At 56.7% G+C, this 16,193-nt stretch overlaps 2 protein-coding genes across 8 annotated transcripts; one reads left to right on the forward strand and one right to left on the reverse strand.

Moving 5' to 3' along the window:
- The first annotated feature begins 3,728 nt into the window (after positions 1–3,728).
- On the forward strand, positions 3,729–11,646 carry ATXN7L3 (ataxin 7 like 3). 5 transcript variants are annotated; one of them, XM_057535370.1, is made up of 13 exons: positions 3,729–4,210; positions 5,568–5,678; positions 5,977–6,109; positions 6,317–6,488; positions 6,680–6,777; positions 6,963–6,985; positions 7,291–7,357; positions 7,512–7,597; positions 7,916–7,984; positions 8,254–8,297; positions 8,571–8,642; positions 8,736–8,893; positions 9,007–11,646. In XM_057535370.1, exons 2-13 carry the CDS (start codon positions 5,628–5,630, stop codon positions 9,153–9,155), a joined length of 1,122 nt encoding a protein of 373 aa, XP_057391353.1. In that variant the 5' UTR covers positions 3,729–4,210; positions 5,568–5,627; the 3' UTR covers positions 9,156–11,646. The 5 variants fall into 5 exon arrangements, with proteins under 5 accessions (XP_057391353.1, XP_057391355.1, XP_057391356.1 ...); XM_057535372.1 differs by having other exon boundaries at positions 7,312–7,357; XM_057535373.1 differs by having other exon boundaries at positions 3,730–4,210; positions 7,569–7,597.
- A 73-nt stretch (positions 11,647–11,719) lies between these two features.
- Positions 11,720–15,837, reverse strand: TMUB2 (transmembrane and ubiquitin like domain containing 2). Of its 3 annotated transcripts, none has more exons than XM_007180212.3 (3): positions 15,754–15,837; positions 13,226–13,774; positions 11,720–12,973 (listed from the first exon to the last, which is right to left on the reverse strand). In XM_007180212.3, exons 2-3 carry the CDS (start codon positions 13,747–13,749, stop codon positions 12,607–12,609), a joined length of 891 nt encoding a protein of 296 aa, XP_007180274.2. In that variant the 5' UTR covers positions 13,750–13,774; positions 15,754–15,837; the 3' UTR covers positions 11,720–12,606. The 3 variants fall into 3 exon arrangements, with proteins under 3 accessions (XP_007180274.2, XP_007180275.2, XP_007180273.2); XM_007180213.3 differs by having other exon boundaries at positions 15,700–15,820; XM_007180211.3 differs by lacking the exon at positions 15,754–15,837 and adding an exon at positions 15,074–15,666.
- Between the last annotated feature and the right edge of the window lie 356 nt (positions 15,838–16,193).

Consider the following 16,193-nt stretch of genomic DNA (forward strand, 5'->3'; position numbering starts at 1 on the left):
TGACCCTAAAAGGCCTAGCCCTTGTTTCCCCTCTCCCTTCTCTCACTCCACTCTTCCTAATCACTCACAAGGATCGAGCCAAGGGATCTGTCTTTTGTTCCTCAAACATGCCTACCACAGGACCTTTGCGCTTGTTTTCTCTGCCCAAAATGCCATTCCCCCAACACTACAGATAGCTTGTTTTTCCCATCCTTCAGACTTAAGCTCAAATGTCACCTCACAGGCCTTCCCTGACCACCCTCTCTAGAGAGGCCTTCTTCTACATCTTGTTTCTGTATCTGTTTACTTGTTCATTGTCTATCATCTCTCCAAGTAGAAGGCAACGTATCTGTTCATTCATTACAGTAATCCCAGCACCTAAAAGTGCCTGGCATACATTTTACAGTCAAGAATTATTTGTTGAGGGACTTTCCCGGCAGTCCAGTGGTTAAGATTCTGTGCTTGCACTGCAGGGGATGCAGGTTCGATCTCTGGTCAGGGAACTAACATCCCACATGCTGTGCAATGCAGCCAAAAGAAAAAAAAAAAAAGGAAATATTTGTTGAATGAGGGAATAAATAGGGCCCACAATGCCCTGGGGGATCTGGTGCCCTTGCTGGCCTCTCTGCCCAACTCCAGCTACACAAGCCATCCAAGATTCAAACACACCACACTCTCTTCCCAGGCCTCTACACATTCTGCCTATACACATAACCGTTCCCTCTGCCTAGAATGTTCCTCTTCACCTCTCTTCCTAGTTAATTCAGGGCTCCACTTAAAAGACCACTTCCTCCAGGGAGCCTCCCCTGACCCCCTGACTAAAAGATCTCTATGCATGTGTTTCTTTGGCAGCCTGGATGCCTTCACATTCAATCTTTCTTCCACATCAGGCTTTGCTGGGCTGCAAACCCCACTAGGACAAGGTCTGTGTGTCTCTCTGGCTCGCTGCACTTCGCCCAGAGCCTGGACCAGTGTAGTCCTTAGTGTCTATTGACTGGTGCTAACTGTGGAGACCGGGCACGTGCCCAAAGAGGTCACCACCACAGACTGCTCAGGCCAAGTGCCAAATGAATAGTACAATCCAGTTTTAAAGGAGTTTCTTGTGAGGGTAGCCAGGGGTGGAGAAGTGAGGAAGGATTTAGGTAAACAGGGAGGAGATAGGAAGGCTTCCTGGGCATATGTAAATTCCTTAGGGCAGGATGTATTGGACATATTCCGAGACTAAGAAACAGATCAGGGTCATCGGAATGGAGAATTCCTGATTCACACTGTGGAGACACATGAAGTCCTGGCCCCACTACTTTGCTCTAGACTCAAGTTCAAACACTTTCTGAGAGTCTCCACCAGCTGATTCCACAGTAACTCCAACATATCTCAAACTGAACTTGTCATTGTCCTGTATCCTCACATCTCCTCCTCAGAGTTCCCCATCTTGGTTAATGATGTATTCAGGGTCTCTCTCTCCTTTACCCCACACATCTCAAGCTATAACAAAAACCTACTACTTCTAAGCTATCCAGACTCCACATTCCAGAGTGATCTACTTAAAATGCAAGTCAAACAGTTCCCCTTAAGGACTCCTCACAGCCTGTAGGGTTAAAGCCCGCAGACTCCTCAGCACACCCTTAGTCCTGCATGGTCTGCCCTGCTTACTTCCTGCTATTTCCCCATCCATTCCTATGTTCCAGCCAGTGCCCAGACTTCCGGGCACTCCACTTTTTTTTTTTTTTAATAAATTTGTTTATTTATTTAATTTTGGATGCGTTGGGTCTTCGTTGCTGCACGCAGGCTTTCTCTAGTTGCAGCGAGCGGGGGCTACTCTTCATTGTGGTGCGCGGGCTTCTCATTGCTGTGGCTTCTCTTGTTGCGGAGCACGAGCTCTAGGCGAGCAGGCTTCAGTAGTCGTGGCTCGCGGGCTCTAGAGCACAGGCTCAGTAGTTGTGGCGCACGGGCTTAGTTGCTCCACAGCATGTGGAATCTTCCCGGACCAGGGCTCGAACCCGTGTCCCCTGCATTGGCAGGCGGATTCTTAACCACTGCGCCACCAGGGAAGTCCCTGGGCACTTCACTTCTGAAGCTTCTGTGTGAGATATCTAGTACCTTCTTGGCCTGACTTGACCTGGCTCCTCTCCCACTAAAAGCAGCCTTTCCTGACCAACCCTTTTACATCATTTGATTCCTCCGCCTGGCCGCCTCTGTCCCCTATGGTTAGCTCCAACCACGGATGGAACCCCGGGCCCCCTGCAGTGGAAGCGCAGTCTTAACCACTGGACCGCCAGGGAAGTCCCCAGCTCTCTTATTCTTATTACACTGGCAATTATTTTCCTACAGGTCTGTTGTCTACCCCCCAAATTGTGAACTTCTTGAGGAAGTATAACTGTCTTATTTTATTTTTGCATCCCAGCACGGATGCACCATAAGAATTCTTACAGTGCACCGTAAGAGTAACAGCTAAGATTTATCAAACACACTGAGCTGAGTTTCTCAGGTATTGACTTGTCAATCCCCATAACAACCTAATGAGATAGGTACTATCATTATACCCAGTGACAACAGTGTAAACTGGGGCAACAGAGAGCTCGTTTGCTGAAGCTCATTTGTCAAGTCCACAGATTTAAATTCAGATGATTCCTGGTCTTAACCACTTAGGACTATTGCCTCTATAAATGCTTGCTGAAGACTAAAGAATCAGTGATGGTCCCAAAGTATATGATTTAAGACTTTCCTCATTTAATCTCATCTTCTGAAGGAAGAGGGCTGTCATATACCCGTTCCAGGACTCCAGACACAGAGAGTAACTGAGATGGAAGCGCCAGTCTAAGCACCTACTGCGGCTGGGAAAGGCCCTTTACTCCAGAACAGGGACTGTGAGAGCGCGCGGATATGGGCACACCCTGGGGAGTAGAACTGGGTCTGGCCACTGACTGGCAAGCTGTGGAGAGAAGAGGTGGTGGTGGGGGGGGTCCATCGTGGGTTCCGGAAGCAGGAAAGGCGAGCAGGTGTGGGATCTAAATTAGGATGAGGGCGGGGAGGGCGCTCCGCTCAGACTGGCACAGCTCGGCCTCCGCCCTCAGCGGAGGACCCTCATCTCGGGCGTCTGTTGGTTCTCAGGCCTGGAGTGGGCTGAGACCCGCCCAGGAACACGGGGAACCGAGGCTCGGACGAGCCCCCTTCAGGTTTTCTGGCCTGAGTTGCGTCCCACTTCAACTCTGGCCTCTTCACAGCGGCTGCACGCTTCGGGGTGAACTCCGGGGTGGGGGCGCTGGGGGGAAAAAGAGCCGGGAGCCCGGAGGGAAGGGCGGGGGAGCCTGGGCCGGAAGGCGTCCCAGGCTCGGCTGGGAGCCGGCGCTCTCTTTCGACGCCACCCGCTGCCCCCGCCCCGGAGCCGGCCGGGACGGCACAACGTCTCCGCCCCCAGCGCACCGCGCACCTCACCTTGAACGCCGCTCCACCCACCGCCATCCTATTGGGCCGGCCGGGCCGAGGCAAGACGGCAATTGGCCGAGGTGGCTCCCGAAGGCCCCGCCCATCTCCCCGCCCCCGTCCCCGTCCGCCGGTACTTTGGACGGCGGCGTGGCGCCCCTCCTCCCCGCCCGGTCCCCGCCCCCTGGAGCAAATGCTGCCGAGCTGCGGCCGTGGGGCAGATGCACGCGCTCGGGCCCTTCTAGCAGGCGCGAGCAGTCGCTGGGCGCGCGAAAGCGAAAGAAGGAAGAGGAAGGGAGGGCGGGGGCGGGGTGTTGAGGAGGAGCGGGAGGAGGAAGAGGAGGAGGTTGGAGCGCGCTCGCGCTTGGCCTCGCGCCCGCGCGAAGGGAGGGGGGAGAGGGGCGCGCGCGCGCACGCTCGCGTTCTCGCTCGCTCCATCCATCCATCCTCCGGTCGCGGCACGCGCGCGCGCTCCGGGCTCGCGCCGCACCCCCCGCCCGGGAGAGGCGGGCTGGAGTGGGGGGCGGGGGGAGGGGCGCGCGGACGGCGCGCGGACTGCGCGCGGGCGGGGTGAGGTGAGGAGGAGGAGGCGGCGACGGGACGAGAAGGGAGGGGAAGGGGCCATGGCCGCCCGGTGAGGCGGCGAGGCGGGGGGGCGGCCCGACCCCCCGGCCCCGGGCCCTGGGCCCCGGGGAGAGGCGAGGACGGACCGACGGACATGGGGCTCCGGAGCAGCCGCCGCCGCCGCCGCCGCCGGAGGACGCGGCCCTGAGAGGCCGCCGGGCCCCGGCGCGGCCCCCCGGGCGGGGTGAGTACGGGACGGAGACGGGGACGGGGGAGGGGCCTGCGGGGGGCGGGGGGCGGGGCCCGAGGCGGGGCTTGGGCCCCCTCCCCCCAGGTCTGGGTCAGCGCCCCTTCCCCTCCCCCCGGGCCGACGCGGAAACGCCCGGCTTCCCCCGGCTTCCCGGCCCGGCCGGGGCCCCCCGCTCTCCCCCTGTCTGGGTCCCCCCTGGGCGGGGCAGGGCCGGCCGGGGAGGGGGCGCGGGGCCTTTGTTAGGGAGCCAGGCCCCAGCCCCCGGGACAATAGAGACACCCTCCCGGACTCCTCTCCCCGGCCGGCCGGGGCTGTCGGCGGGCGGGGAAGAAGAAGGGCCGGGACGCGTCCCACTCTGCCCACTCTCTAGGGGTCGGTCTGTCCCGGACCGGCGCCGGCCTCCGGCGGCTCGGCTCTCCTCCCCCCAGTTGGTATGATGCAGCAGCAGTGCCGCAGGGACGGGGGAAGAGCTGAGGCCCGGCCTCCTACCCTCCCCAGTGCCCCCGGCTCATTTGTCAGTCCCCACCCCACTCTAGGCCGGCAGCTCCTTAAACTCGTACCCACCGTTCAGAGGGGCCCCGGACTGTGGGCGCTGTTTCTGAATCCTTTGGTGGGGATTTCTGGACTTTGGGGCTCTTGGAGAGACTTCCGGGCTGGTCCTGAGGGAGGGAGGGTGGTTATCTAAAAGAAGAACAGGTAAGGGGAGTGCCCACTCTTGGCCTGCCATCCCACCGGACTCTACCTCCTCTTGCTCATGGTGGCTAGAAATGCCCCTTTAGCTCTAGATTTCTGTGGGCTCTGCTCCCCTTCTGTAGTGGCAGGCTTATTTCAAGGGAAGATAGAGTGGGGTGAAGGTTGTAGGGTCCTAGGGCCATTCCTACTTCTGGTAGCAGTACCCCCCCAAGTGGACATCCTGGCTGAAAGCAGAGGTGACTCTGAGGAGAGCCTAGGGAAGGGAGGGGAGTGTATTTAGGAGTCTGTGCAGTTCTTTGCCACACCCTGTGGGTTTGCTTTGAGGCCTTAGAGTTCCTTCTCCTCCCCCTGCTGCATTGCACCATGGGTATCGAAGAGGGGTTTGAGTTTTGGGGACCTGGGGGGAGCTGCTGCCTCCTGTAGACCCAGACTCTGATTGGCAGTAGAGTCCAGGGCCTGAGTTCAGGCTTGGGAAGGACTAGGCCGCCCTTGGGTTTCAGGCCCTGAAGGACCATCCAGACTTAGTGAGCCTAGGCTTTAGGGAGAGGTAGATCCTGATGCCACCATTGAGCTCTGGGCAGCGAGGTGCGGAGGGGAGGTGGCAGTCATCAGAGGTGCCTTTGGACTCACACCAACACCCCCACCCCCATGTGTGCAGCCGTGTTGCCGCCCGCTGTGCTATGAGCAGTCAGAGCGCCGTCTCCACAAGAGTTTACAAATGAAAATGGAGGAAATGTCTTTGTCTGGCCTGGATAACAGCAAACTAGAGGTGAGGGCTCCCCCACGTGTGCCTCCAGTTCTTTCTCTTGATGTTTCTTCGTCACTTTATCTGGCATCCACACCAGAGAGGAATTTGGGTAGTCAGCCTTGTTCCGTAAAGGGAATAGCCAGCTAAGAAGGCCCGAGGATCCAGAAGAAGAAAGAACTCGAAGTCAAGATGGGGAAAATGGCAAAGAAGGCATTATTTCTGACCAGGGCGAATTGGCAGGAGATTTGGTTGGTGAGAGTTGCTCTCAGTCCGTGGGACTATGACTCTTGTGACCCTGGATGTTCTCCCCCGGGCCCAGGCCATCGCTCAGGAGATATATGCGGACCTGGTCGAGGATTCTTGTTTGGGATTCTGCTTTGAGGTACACCGGGCTGTCAAGTGTGGCTATTTCTTCCTGGACGACACGGACCCTGATAGCATGAAGGATTTTGGTGAGCTTCAGGGTTGAAGGAGAGCAGTCTAGCCCTGTCCTGGGAGTGCCTGGAGGGTCGTCCTCTGGCAACCGCACCACATGTAGAACGTGGAGCTCCTGTGAGCTTAGGCAGGGGCTTTGAAGAGGCCATGGGGCCATGGGTGGGAACGAGAGGTGAGGGTCCCCTGCCCGCCCGCCCTGATCGACACGCCTCTCCTGTCCCCAGAGATCGTGGACCAGCCGGGGTTGGACATCTTTGGACAGGTTTTCAACCAGTGGAAGAGCAAGGAGTGTGTTTGCCCCAATTGCAGCCGCAGCATTGCCGCCTCCCGTTTTGCTCCCCATCTGGAGAAGTGCCTGGGAATGGGTCGGAACAGCAGTCGAATCGCCAACCGCCGGTGAGGGCTTCTCCCCCTGCTAAAACCAGAGCGGCTCGTCTTTTGCAGCCCGTCCCATGGTGTAGCCCCCCAGGGGCATTTGTAGGGCACAGAGGGTGGGTCATGCTTGGCCCCAGATGCTCCACTATACCTGTGAAGTCGGGGGCAGAGAGGTGGCAGCCTTGACCCTTCCTCTTCCCTACCCTTGGCAGGATTGCCAATAGCAACAACATGAACAAGTCTGAGAGTGACCAAGAGGATAACGATGACATCAATGACAACGACTGGTCCTATGGCTCAGAGAAGAAAGGTGTTTGGGGATCTGGGGAATTTGGGGGCCACTGGGGTGAGGCGGGCACGCAGGAATTGGGTACATAACGGTCACAAGTTGTTATCCTGAATGAGGGGGGAGAGTGTAGCTTTGTACTTTCCTTTAGGTGCCCTTAGATTGGGAACTTAAAGTGACCCTACCTTTTATCGTTTTGTCCTACACAGCCAAGAAGAGGAAATCAGACAAGGTGAGAGCTGGGGCAAGCATGAGGGAGATTTGGGCGAAGGACACATACCCTCCCCTTTGGGTAGGGAGTCCTCGGGTGTCTTGACTCAAGTCTGAGGTCGTTGGGTACCTCTCTGGGTTCTGGGATGAGGGTGTCTGGTGGGCAGGAGGGCAGCAGAGGCCTTGAGGGAAGGTGGGAGGAGGGAATATGGGTAGACGGGCCTCTTACTGATGGGGAAGAGTAGGAATTTGAGGATGTTTCTTTGTCAAATCTTTTTTCCTTCCCTGGGTTCTCGGCTCCCCCTTATCGTTACCCTTTCCCCAAAGCTATGGTATCTCCCATTCCAGAACCCCAATTCCCCTCGAAGATCCAAGTCTTTAAAACACAAAAATGGTAAGTGGGGCTGGAACAACAGAAGTGATTCTAGCTATGTCTTCTGGGACTCATTGCTGGAGGGCGGGGTGGGGGGGGCAGGGGCCGGGCCGGGGTATCGAGGGAGGGCCTGTGATCCTTCTATCACCCCCACTTCCTCTCTGGTTATTTTCAGGGTTCTCTGTCTGTACCTCTGCATCAAACACCCTTCCCCTTCTTTTTTCTTCTTCAGGGGAACTTAGCAATTCGGATCCTTTTAAGGTGAGTAGGGGCTGCCCCTTGTAGGTTCCCTCTCATTGTCCTTGTTGTGAGTTGGGTGGGATTGGACAAGTGGGGATCAGAATGCTGACAGCCAGAAGCACTAGATGGGGTATTTAGGTCTTGCATATTTATGTTCTTTGAGGTCCCAACCCCTTACCCCTGTGCAGGTGGGATGGAAGGGATTGTTGGAAAACTGCTGGGCAGTCTTAGGGGCTTCTCACTTAGGAAGGGATGAGAGGGACTGATTCTGCCCCCCACCCCCCACCCTCCCTTCTTTGGCTGCCCCTTCTCTAACCTGTACCTCTGGTTCTTGCCCAGTATAACAACTCAACTGGGATCAGCTACGAGACACTGGGGCCGGAGGAGCTGCGTAGCCTGCTCACCACGGTGAGGGACCAGGGAAGGGGAGGCCCTCGGGAGCACGCTGAGCCACAGGCAGTGGTTGAGGCCCTGAAAGAGGCTGCTGACATAGCAGTGAGGGCACCTAGGTCTCTCTCTGGAATTAGGTTTCCTGGCCATTGGTCGTCTGGGGCCGTCTGCCGTATTCACCCTGGGGCCATTTCTGCTTACAGTCTAGCATTTGTACAGAAGAGAATGTCTAGTGTCTAGAGTAGGCTCTCCTCCATCCCTCCTTTCAGCTTATATTCCTCTTCCAGCAATGTGGGGTGATTTCTGAACACACCAAGAAGATGTGCACAAGGTGAGCTCAGAACCTAGGAACAGGGCCAGGGGGCCCTCCTGCACACTCACCCTGGGCACGGGTCGGGAGTACCCCTGGACTTGAGCAGCGGGACTCCCACCCTTCCCCTCCCCTCTTCTAATGGTCAGGCCTTGGGCCACAATCTGGGGGCTCTCTGTTCATCCCTTCCCTGCCTGTGTCCACCCCTCCCACCTCTGCTGAGGGGAGGGGCTTCACCTGTATTCCTCAGACCCTGCCTGCCTTGTCAGGGTCTGATAATTCTCTCCCCACCAGGTCCCTGCGCTGCCCCCAGCACACGGATGAGCAGCGGCGAGCCGTGCGGATTTATTTCCTTGGACCCTCAGCGTGAGTGACCCTCCAGGAAAGATGGTGGGTTGTGGAGGATAAGGATGATGATTGGTATCCCTGAAGCCCTTCTCTGGCCTCTTCCCTTTCCAGCGTCCTTCCAGAGGTCGAGAGTTCCCTGGATAATGACAGCTTTGACATGACTGACAGCCAGGCCCTGATCAGCCGGCTTCAGTGGGATGGCTCCTCTGATCTCTCACCCTCTGATTCAGGTTCCTCCAAGACGAGTGAGAATCAGGGATGGGGTCTAGGTAGGTGATACAGCTGGGCCCCAGGGACTCTCTGCCCGAAGCCGAGGAGGGGGAGCACCTTGCGTTCCCCTGCCGTGACCCTCCCCTCAACCCTCGCGCCTCTTTCTCTTCAGGTACCAACAGCTCCGAGTCACGGAAAACCAAGAAAAAGAAATCCCATCTGAGCCTGGTAGGGACTGCCTCTGGCCTGGGCTCCAACAAGAAGAAAAAGCCAAAGCCTCCGGCACCCCCGACGCCCAGCATCTATGATGACATCAACTGACTTGGGTGCAAGGGATAGCCTTTGGCTGAGCAGAGCCCTCCCTCCCGACCCCCACCCAGGTGGCATAGCCTGGCAAATGGACGGCTGCTGGGGGTTTGGGCTTGGGAAGTTTGGTGGGCCAGGCAGGCAGAGGATCCAATTATGCACCCCTGGGGGGTGTCAGGGTCTTCTGCGCCGGAGCACGAGCCCTCGGCGTGCAGGACTCAGACCTGGACATATTATGCCTTGGACATAAGTTCGGTGGGGAGGCGGTTTTCCTATTTATTCTGTGAGTTACTGGATGTCCAGCTAGGCCAGGGGCCTGACCTGGGCACTGTGCCAGGGCACTGCCGCCCCCCCACGCCAGGAACTGGACTAAGCCCTGCCGAGGAGCATCGTGGCTACCCGGGAGGCGGTGGTTGGAAGCTGAGCCTGGAGGGGGCCTCCCCCAGCTGCCCTCAGCAATGTGAATGGGTCCGGTGCTTGGAGCTGAGGAGCAGGGCTGGGCGTGTCCTGTCTGTGTGCAGAAGAAGCCTATCAAACGCCCCCACCCCAGGGGTAGGCAGGCACAGCGAGCTGTCTGCTGAGGTAGGCGTCCAGAACTGCCGCCGCCTTCCCTGCCCCTCACAGGGGCAGCCCTTTCCCCTCAGTCCCCATGGGCCTCCTTGGCAGCAGGAGCTGTCCTTTTGTTGTTGGGTGCCAGGAAAGGGCCTCCAGCCTCTACAGCTTCAAGGGCAGGGGGAGGGTAGGAAGAGGGAGCTGTGTATCAAAATGACTCCCCCCCCTACCTCTCCTCCCTGACCCAGGGCTGGCGAGGAGTGGGGCCCCAAGGTGAGAGGGAACGGTGCTGCTTTATTTGAAATGTTTTCTTACCTCATTCCCTGCCCCAGGAAGGGGCCCAGCCTCACCCTCCTGGGGTGGCCCCATGTTGCTCCTGCCTACCCTGCCCCACTGCCCTACCAGGGCAGCCCAAGTTCCCAACTGCTGCTTGCCACCCCCTCTTTCACCTTGACCAGCTCCAGTTCCTCTCTCGATGCTCCTGCCTCTGAAGCCTGCCCTGTTTCCCCTTCCTTAGCCGCTTTTAAGTTATTTATTCTGTACTTGTGGTTTGGGGCTCTGAGGAAAATCCTGATCTTTTACTTCTCCCCTCTTGCTAGGAGTGGGGCAGGAAGAGAGGGTGGTCTCTGTGCTCTGGGCTGTCAGCGGAGGGGGAAGGGGTGCCATGCCCAGATAGTGCCCCTCTGTGGGACTGTGGTGCCAGTGTGCCCACCTGCCTGGTCTACATCCTGAAGAGATGTATCGTCCCACCTCCACACGGGCACCATCGCTCTCAGGAGCCGAGCTGGAGGACTGCAGTCTGGGCAGGGAGCAGAGCTGACTGACACAGGGATGGAGTTGACCCTGAGCCATGTTCTCTGGCACTTGCAGGACGTGTCCCCTGTCCTCCTCCCAGGAGGAGCCATCCCACATTTGGGTAGCTAGTACCCAGGACTGGTTGGACTGATTCGGGTTAGGGACCCTAGAGGGTTAAGGGAACAACAGAGATAGGGCTGTAGTACCCTGTCTGGAACCCCAATCTCCCCCTGGGGTGGCTCTGATTGTGGCTGACGCCTGGTTACAAACTGGTTTTTAACCCAAGAATTGTTGATTATTTTTTAAAAAGCCAAATTTTGGCGGGAGTTAGAATAAATCCTGGGGCCTGGGCTCCTCTGTTCTCGCTCTTCCACAGCCTTCTCCCTCTAAGGGGAAGCCAGAGGGAAAGGAGGATCTCAGCCAGCCTCCAGCCTGCTCCCAAATGAAGACTTGGGAGTAGGTTGAAGGTGAAGGGAGGAAGGCCGCGGGCCACTCTTCCTTCTGAGAGGCAGCTGCAGCTCAGGCCCTAATACACCCTTTCACCTCTGGCCTCTCCCTTTCCCCCTTCTGGTTGGAGGAGGGAGAAGTGGGAAGTAGTTTGGGAACTGGTTTGTCCACATCCACTTCCCCATTGTTCCCTGGCCCGCTCTCAGGGCAGAGCCCCCTGCCCAGGCTGGGTAAGAGATGGGCTTGGTCCAGCAGAGACCCTGAGGGAGCAAACCCCTTTCCTTCCGGGGAGAGTGTGCCCCCCCCTACCATGTAGTTGAACAGGGGCTAGGAGCTCCCCACTCCCTTCCCTCTTAACAGCAGGCTGTGTGGGTTTCAATTCCCATCCTTCCCACCCCGGCTAGGTGTCGTCCACCCTGTATTCTATCATGTGTCTGAGTGTGTGTGTGGGGGTTCTGTACTAATTTCCATGGCCGGTGGCTTTTCCTTCCATGCATCACTCCCCCCCGCATGCCCAGGGGCCACCCGCCTGGCATTACCGCATGCTGGGGTCATTGGGGGAGGGGGGTGGGGCTCACGCTGTCCTGTGGTCTTGAGATTTTTATTTTTGCATATGTAATCCATCCTGTACAGGTAGCTAACTTTGTAAACGCTGTGTATTCCCCCTGCCCCCATGGCTGCTGGTGTAAATAAACTGCATCTCCCGTTGGTAGCCCAGCCTACCCACCCTCATTCCCATGTTGCTGGGGGCAGAGCAGCGGCATTCTCTTAATGTCACAGGAGACTCCACGGCCACAAAATGGAACTTTATTCAGTCACAGATACTGGCCCTCCATCCAAGAGCCCCAGAGGCAAGGGCCTGGGGCCCAGTGCTCCATACCCAGAGCTCGTCCTTGGAGCTGGGCAGAGTAGGACACTGGCTGAGGGCCAGAGCTGCCTCTTTACAGCCTTAGGCCTAGGGTAGCAGCAGCTGTGGCCCGGCCTCTCCCAATGCTGGGGGCTTGGCTTTGTGCCCCAATCCCCTTCCTGACTGAGCTCTATAAGGGACTATTTTTTTAAAAAAAGAATATAAGCAAAGTGCTTTGAAAAAAAGAACACTGGAAACCATCCAGAACACAGAGAACACCCTATTCCTGCTATGGGGTGGAGGGAGAAGGTAGAGGTGCCCAGGTGCCTACAGGGAAGGCTGACTCCTGCCCATGTGATTTCAGTCTCAAAAGATGGATATTCCACTAGGGAACCGAAAGATACTCCAGGCTCCCTATAGAAGTATGCTGGGGACATGCTGAGCTGCCCTGACAGGCAGCGCTGGGGGCTGAGGAGCAGACATGCAGGATAATGGAAAGAGCTAGGGCCACAGCTGGGAGGGAATCCTCAGAGCCCAGGCTCCCCACTGAGCTGGAACACCAGCTCAGCTCTTAACTTCAGGACCTTAAAAGTGAAGGAAGATGACATTCTCATTTCTACCTGAGTTGTGCTTGCACAGAGGGGATGTCTGTACCCTCGTGGACGTGAAGCAGAGGCCCCATGCCTGCCTCCTGGGTCCTATGGAGGGGGACCCACCACATCCTTTCCACCCTTCCCTCCCAGGCCCTTGGGCCCAGCTCTGGCCAGGAAAGGGGGGAGGCCATAAAGGAGGAAGACCACGCCTTTCATTTTCTCCCTACGGTCCTTATCGTCCATACATCCCAAATACTAGGAAGCTGAAGAAGACAGTGACCCCCACCAGGGAGACAGTGGCAGGTGCTGTGAAGAACTGGCGGTAATTGATACGGAAGTACCAGACCACACCCAACAGCACCACAAACACAGGCACCATGAGGCTGCCCACACTGATGCCGAGGCTGGGCGGCTCAGTGGCTGAAGAGGGGGCCAGGGAGGCCGAGGGGCCTGGAACAGCTGACCCAGGGGGTGAGCGGTGACAGTGAATCACACAGTTGTCGGTAATGTTCAGGGAACGCAGTGTGCGGGCTGGGTCCTGCAGCAGGCGGCCCTGGTAGATCAGTTTCATCTGGCTTTCTTGTCCAGGGAAGTATTTACTGTAAGGATGAGAGAGATAGAAGGAAAGACAGAGGGCAAGGAATGAGAAGGCCGAAAGGCCTGGACCAACAAAGCAAGGCACTGGGGGGAAATTGCAGGGTGGCTTTCTAAGGAAGTATTCCCCCACCCGCCCTGTAAGGGCTGCACCTGATGCTTCCCTGCTGCTCCCACGTCTGTATCAGCCTCCTCCGAGAAGACCAAAGGCTGGGGGCATGGGGTACAAGCAGCCTCCCACTTCCCAGCCCACTTACCTCTTCAGAGCACCCACAGTATCCTCTGGCCTGGCCACAGCCAGCTCCTCGGTGTCATTGAGGAATTTGAGCCGCACATTGATGAGGCAGGTGCTATCCTCACATCTCTGGGGCACCTCTGGACCGCTGCTCCCCGGGCCCGCTTGTCTTTTGGGCAGGCCTTGGATGTCAAGCAGGTGCTCAAGGCTGGGCTCAATACCACCCCCAGCTCCGGGTTCCCCTGTGGAGTCTCCCCCACCTTCGCCAGCCTCTTCAGCCTTCTCATCATTACCCTCTGATGGATGCGGGAGTTCGGTTGGCTCTGGGGTGCCTTGGCCCGCCACCAGATGGTCCACATGCCCCAGGTGGAGGACGGATGTGTCGCCAGCTGACACAATAGTGCCCAGGAGCTGGTTGCTACCACTGTCGGCTACGTAGGTAGAGAGCCAAGCTAGGACCAAGGCTAGAATCAGCACCGCCACACCTGCCACCACAGTCACCTCATTACCCACACCCTCAATAAGGGTGACATCAGAGAGCTCCATGGCCTGGGTGCTGACTGGGTCCACACTGCAGGAACAAAGGGGGAGAGCATCAGCAGGGCATGAGGGGTTGCAACCGGGTTTCCTGTTTACTTAGGCTCTAACTGACCCAGCCCTGAAAGAAAATGGAGTTCAGCGTCCTGTAGAGACACAAACCTTCCGAACTCCGGACCCCCAATCTACAGCTAAGGACTTACCCCTTGCCTCTACTGTGAAACGCTAGCTTTCAGGTTCCACGCCCTTCCTCTCTCACATTCCAACCCCCCAGTAAGCATGGATCATCAGGAAAACCTTACAGCTTTGTTGCTGCTACTGCTACTGTTCGTTGTTTTTTTGGCAGGTGGGGAAAACATTTGCTTCTTTGAGCCCTGAGTTTCTCTAGGATTTTTATCTATTGGTAAAGCAACTATGCCCCCCCCCGCCGAGATGCCTCTAAGGTGGCTTCAGAGAAACCAAAAAAGCCCGGAATATTTTATTTGGGGCCCCTTTGGAGGCATAGTGCAGCCACTCTTGCCAGATTGTGTCATTTGAACTCAGTCTCATTCATGGTCATGGATCTAGGTCCAGATGTCAAGAGCCAAAGAAAATTAATTTATCAAAAGCAAAGTCAGGCCACCCCAAAGGGACAGCTCTGTAGGGGCCATCAACAGACACTATGCAGCGGACATTGTGTCTGCCTCCTCCGAAATTCTTCTGGCAGCAAAGCAGAACAGACACCAGAAGCACCACCCTCCTGGGTCACTGCAGGCTCACAAATGCAAAACCACTACCTGCACGGAACTGATTCGGACAAGATTCCAAAATGGCTCTCACAATCCATATCGCAATCTCCCCCCTTGTCCTGTGTTCTCCCTCGGCAGTTTCTTAGAAAGGTAGGAAGGATATCTGCTTGCTCCTTGGAGTACCTACTCTTTCCCTTGGAGAATCTGCTGCTTTCGAAGCTGTCCCTGGGCAAATCCAGTCTGATGATTATCATTACCAGACTATTCTCACAGCACCTATAAAACTTCATTATACTTATCTACCAGTCCATCTCTCTACTAGACTCCTGGAAGATAAGGTTCACATGTATTTCTCTATGTACCATAGTGCCCAGCATAACCCCACAGTAGCTGCTCAAAGAATACTGCGGAACATATCAACATCTGAATACTTTTCACATCCTTATTTAGTACATGGGCCCTGGAATCAGGAAAAAAACAAAAACAAAAACAAACCCCAAACTAACTATAACCCCCTTTGCCTCTTACTAGCTCTGTAACCTCAAACAATTTTCTCAGAGCCTCAGCTTTCTCATCAGTAAAATGGGGTTAAAAATAGTACCTACCTCATAAGGTTGTTTTGAAGATGACGAGAAATCATCGAAGCAAAATACTTAGCTCAGTGCCTGGCACATTGCAATTGTTCAGTAAACAAACAGTAGCAGTTATTTATCACTCCCACAACTAACCCCTAATGGTAAGAAGGTTAACGTCATTAACCCTGATTTAAAGAAAAGGAAACTGCGGCGAACAGAGGCAAAAACGACTGGCACAGGCACAGGGAACTTTCGAGGGGAGGGACTGGGCAGGACCCCAGGTCTCCCTCCTCAGAGGCCTTTGCTCGCTCCTCAACCCGTTAGCGACCCTGACGGCGCGGTGAGGAGGGGTCCCCGATCCTGCCTTTTCTGACGCGAAGGCTCCGCGTTTGGGCGGTCCTATTCCCGCGGCGCTGGAGAGGAGTCCGTGGGTCCACCCAAGCCGAAAGGCTGCCTAGTTCCGGCCGCCGTGGCCAAACCCTCTTCTCCCAGCCCACAACGGGTAGTCAGTTGAGGGGTTCACAAACCATCCACACCCCTCACACTTCGGGGCGGGGCCGGGAGATTGGGGGCGGGGCTTGAGTACGCAGGGGAACATGGGAAATTAAAGGGGATCTGGACCGGTACTGTGCCTGGATAAGGAAGGAGATCCTCACCTGAAACGTCCAGACTAAGTGTTTTGACTTCGCCAAGACGGCCCGTGGACTCACCTTTCTGTAGGGGCCGGGGGAGGGGCTGGCTAGCCCTGATTCTGTCCAGGGTCCGGTCTCTTCCGGCTTCTCCCGGAAGCTGTTAGAACCAGAGACAGGAAGTTCCGCCTCCGCGCCTTGCACTGATGACGACAAGCTACGTAAAGCGGGCTGACGTAAACGTATTCTTTAAATAAAAGGGACAGGTTTCTCAGCGGAAGGAGGGGCGGAGTTATTGTTGGCGGGATCCTGGCCCTCCCGGGGCAGGGCCACGCCTGGTGGGCGGGGCCTAAGAAGCCCACGGGTGAGGGGCGGGGCCAGGAGGGAGTTAGGGGAGGTGCTTGGGCAAGGGGTGTGGCTTCGCGTCTGGATGTCCGAGCGGGCTGGCACCGCTGGGTAGACCAGAGTGGCGCTTTCCTCTTCGCAGCATATTTCTTCCGGCCTTGCTCCCAGCCTCCCGG

This window comes from Balaenoptera acutorostrata, chromosome 20, assembly GCF_949987535.1.
Source record: "Balaenoptera acutorostrata chromosome 20, mBalAcu1.1, whole genome shotgun sequence".
Taxonomy (NCBI): Eukaryota; Metazoa; Chordata; class Mammalia; order Artiodactyla; family Balaenopteridae; genus Balaenoptera; species Balaenoptera acutorostrata.

Coding starts and splice junctions, on each gene's coding strand:
- ATXN7L3 (XM_057535370.1), top strand. CDS start 5,628: ATGAAAATGGAGGAAATGTCTTTGTCTGGCCTGGATAACAGCAAACTA. Junction 8,643..8,735: donor TATTTCCTTGGACCCTCAGC/GTGAGTGACCCT, acceptor TTCCCTTTCCAG/CGTCCTTCCAGAGGTCGAGA. Junction 8,894..9,006: donor GAATCAGGGATGGGGTCTAG/GTAGGTGATACA, acceptor CTTTCTCTTCAG/GTACCAACAGCTCCGAGTCA.
- TMUB2 (XM_007180211.3), bottom strand. CDS start 15,108: ATGATTTCTCGTCATCTTCAAAACAACCTTATGAG. Junction 13,775..15,073: donor CTTCAAAACAACCTTATGAG/GTAGGTACTATT, acceptor TTGTTCCTGCAG/TGTGGACCCAGTCAGCACCC. Junction 12,974..13,225: donor ACTGTGGGTGCTCTGAAGAG/GTAAGTGGGCTG, acceptor TCATCCTTACAG/TAAATACTTCCCTGGACAAG.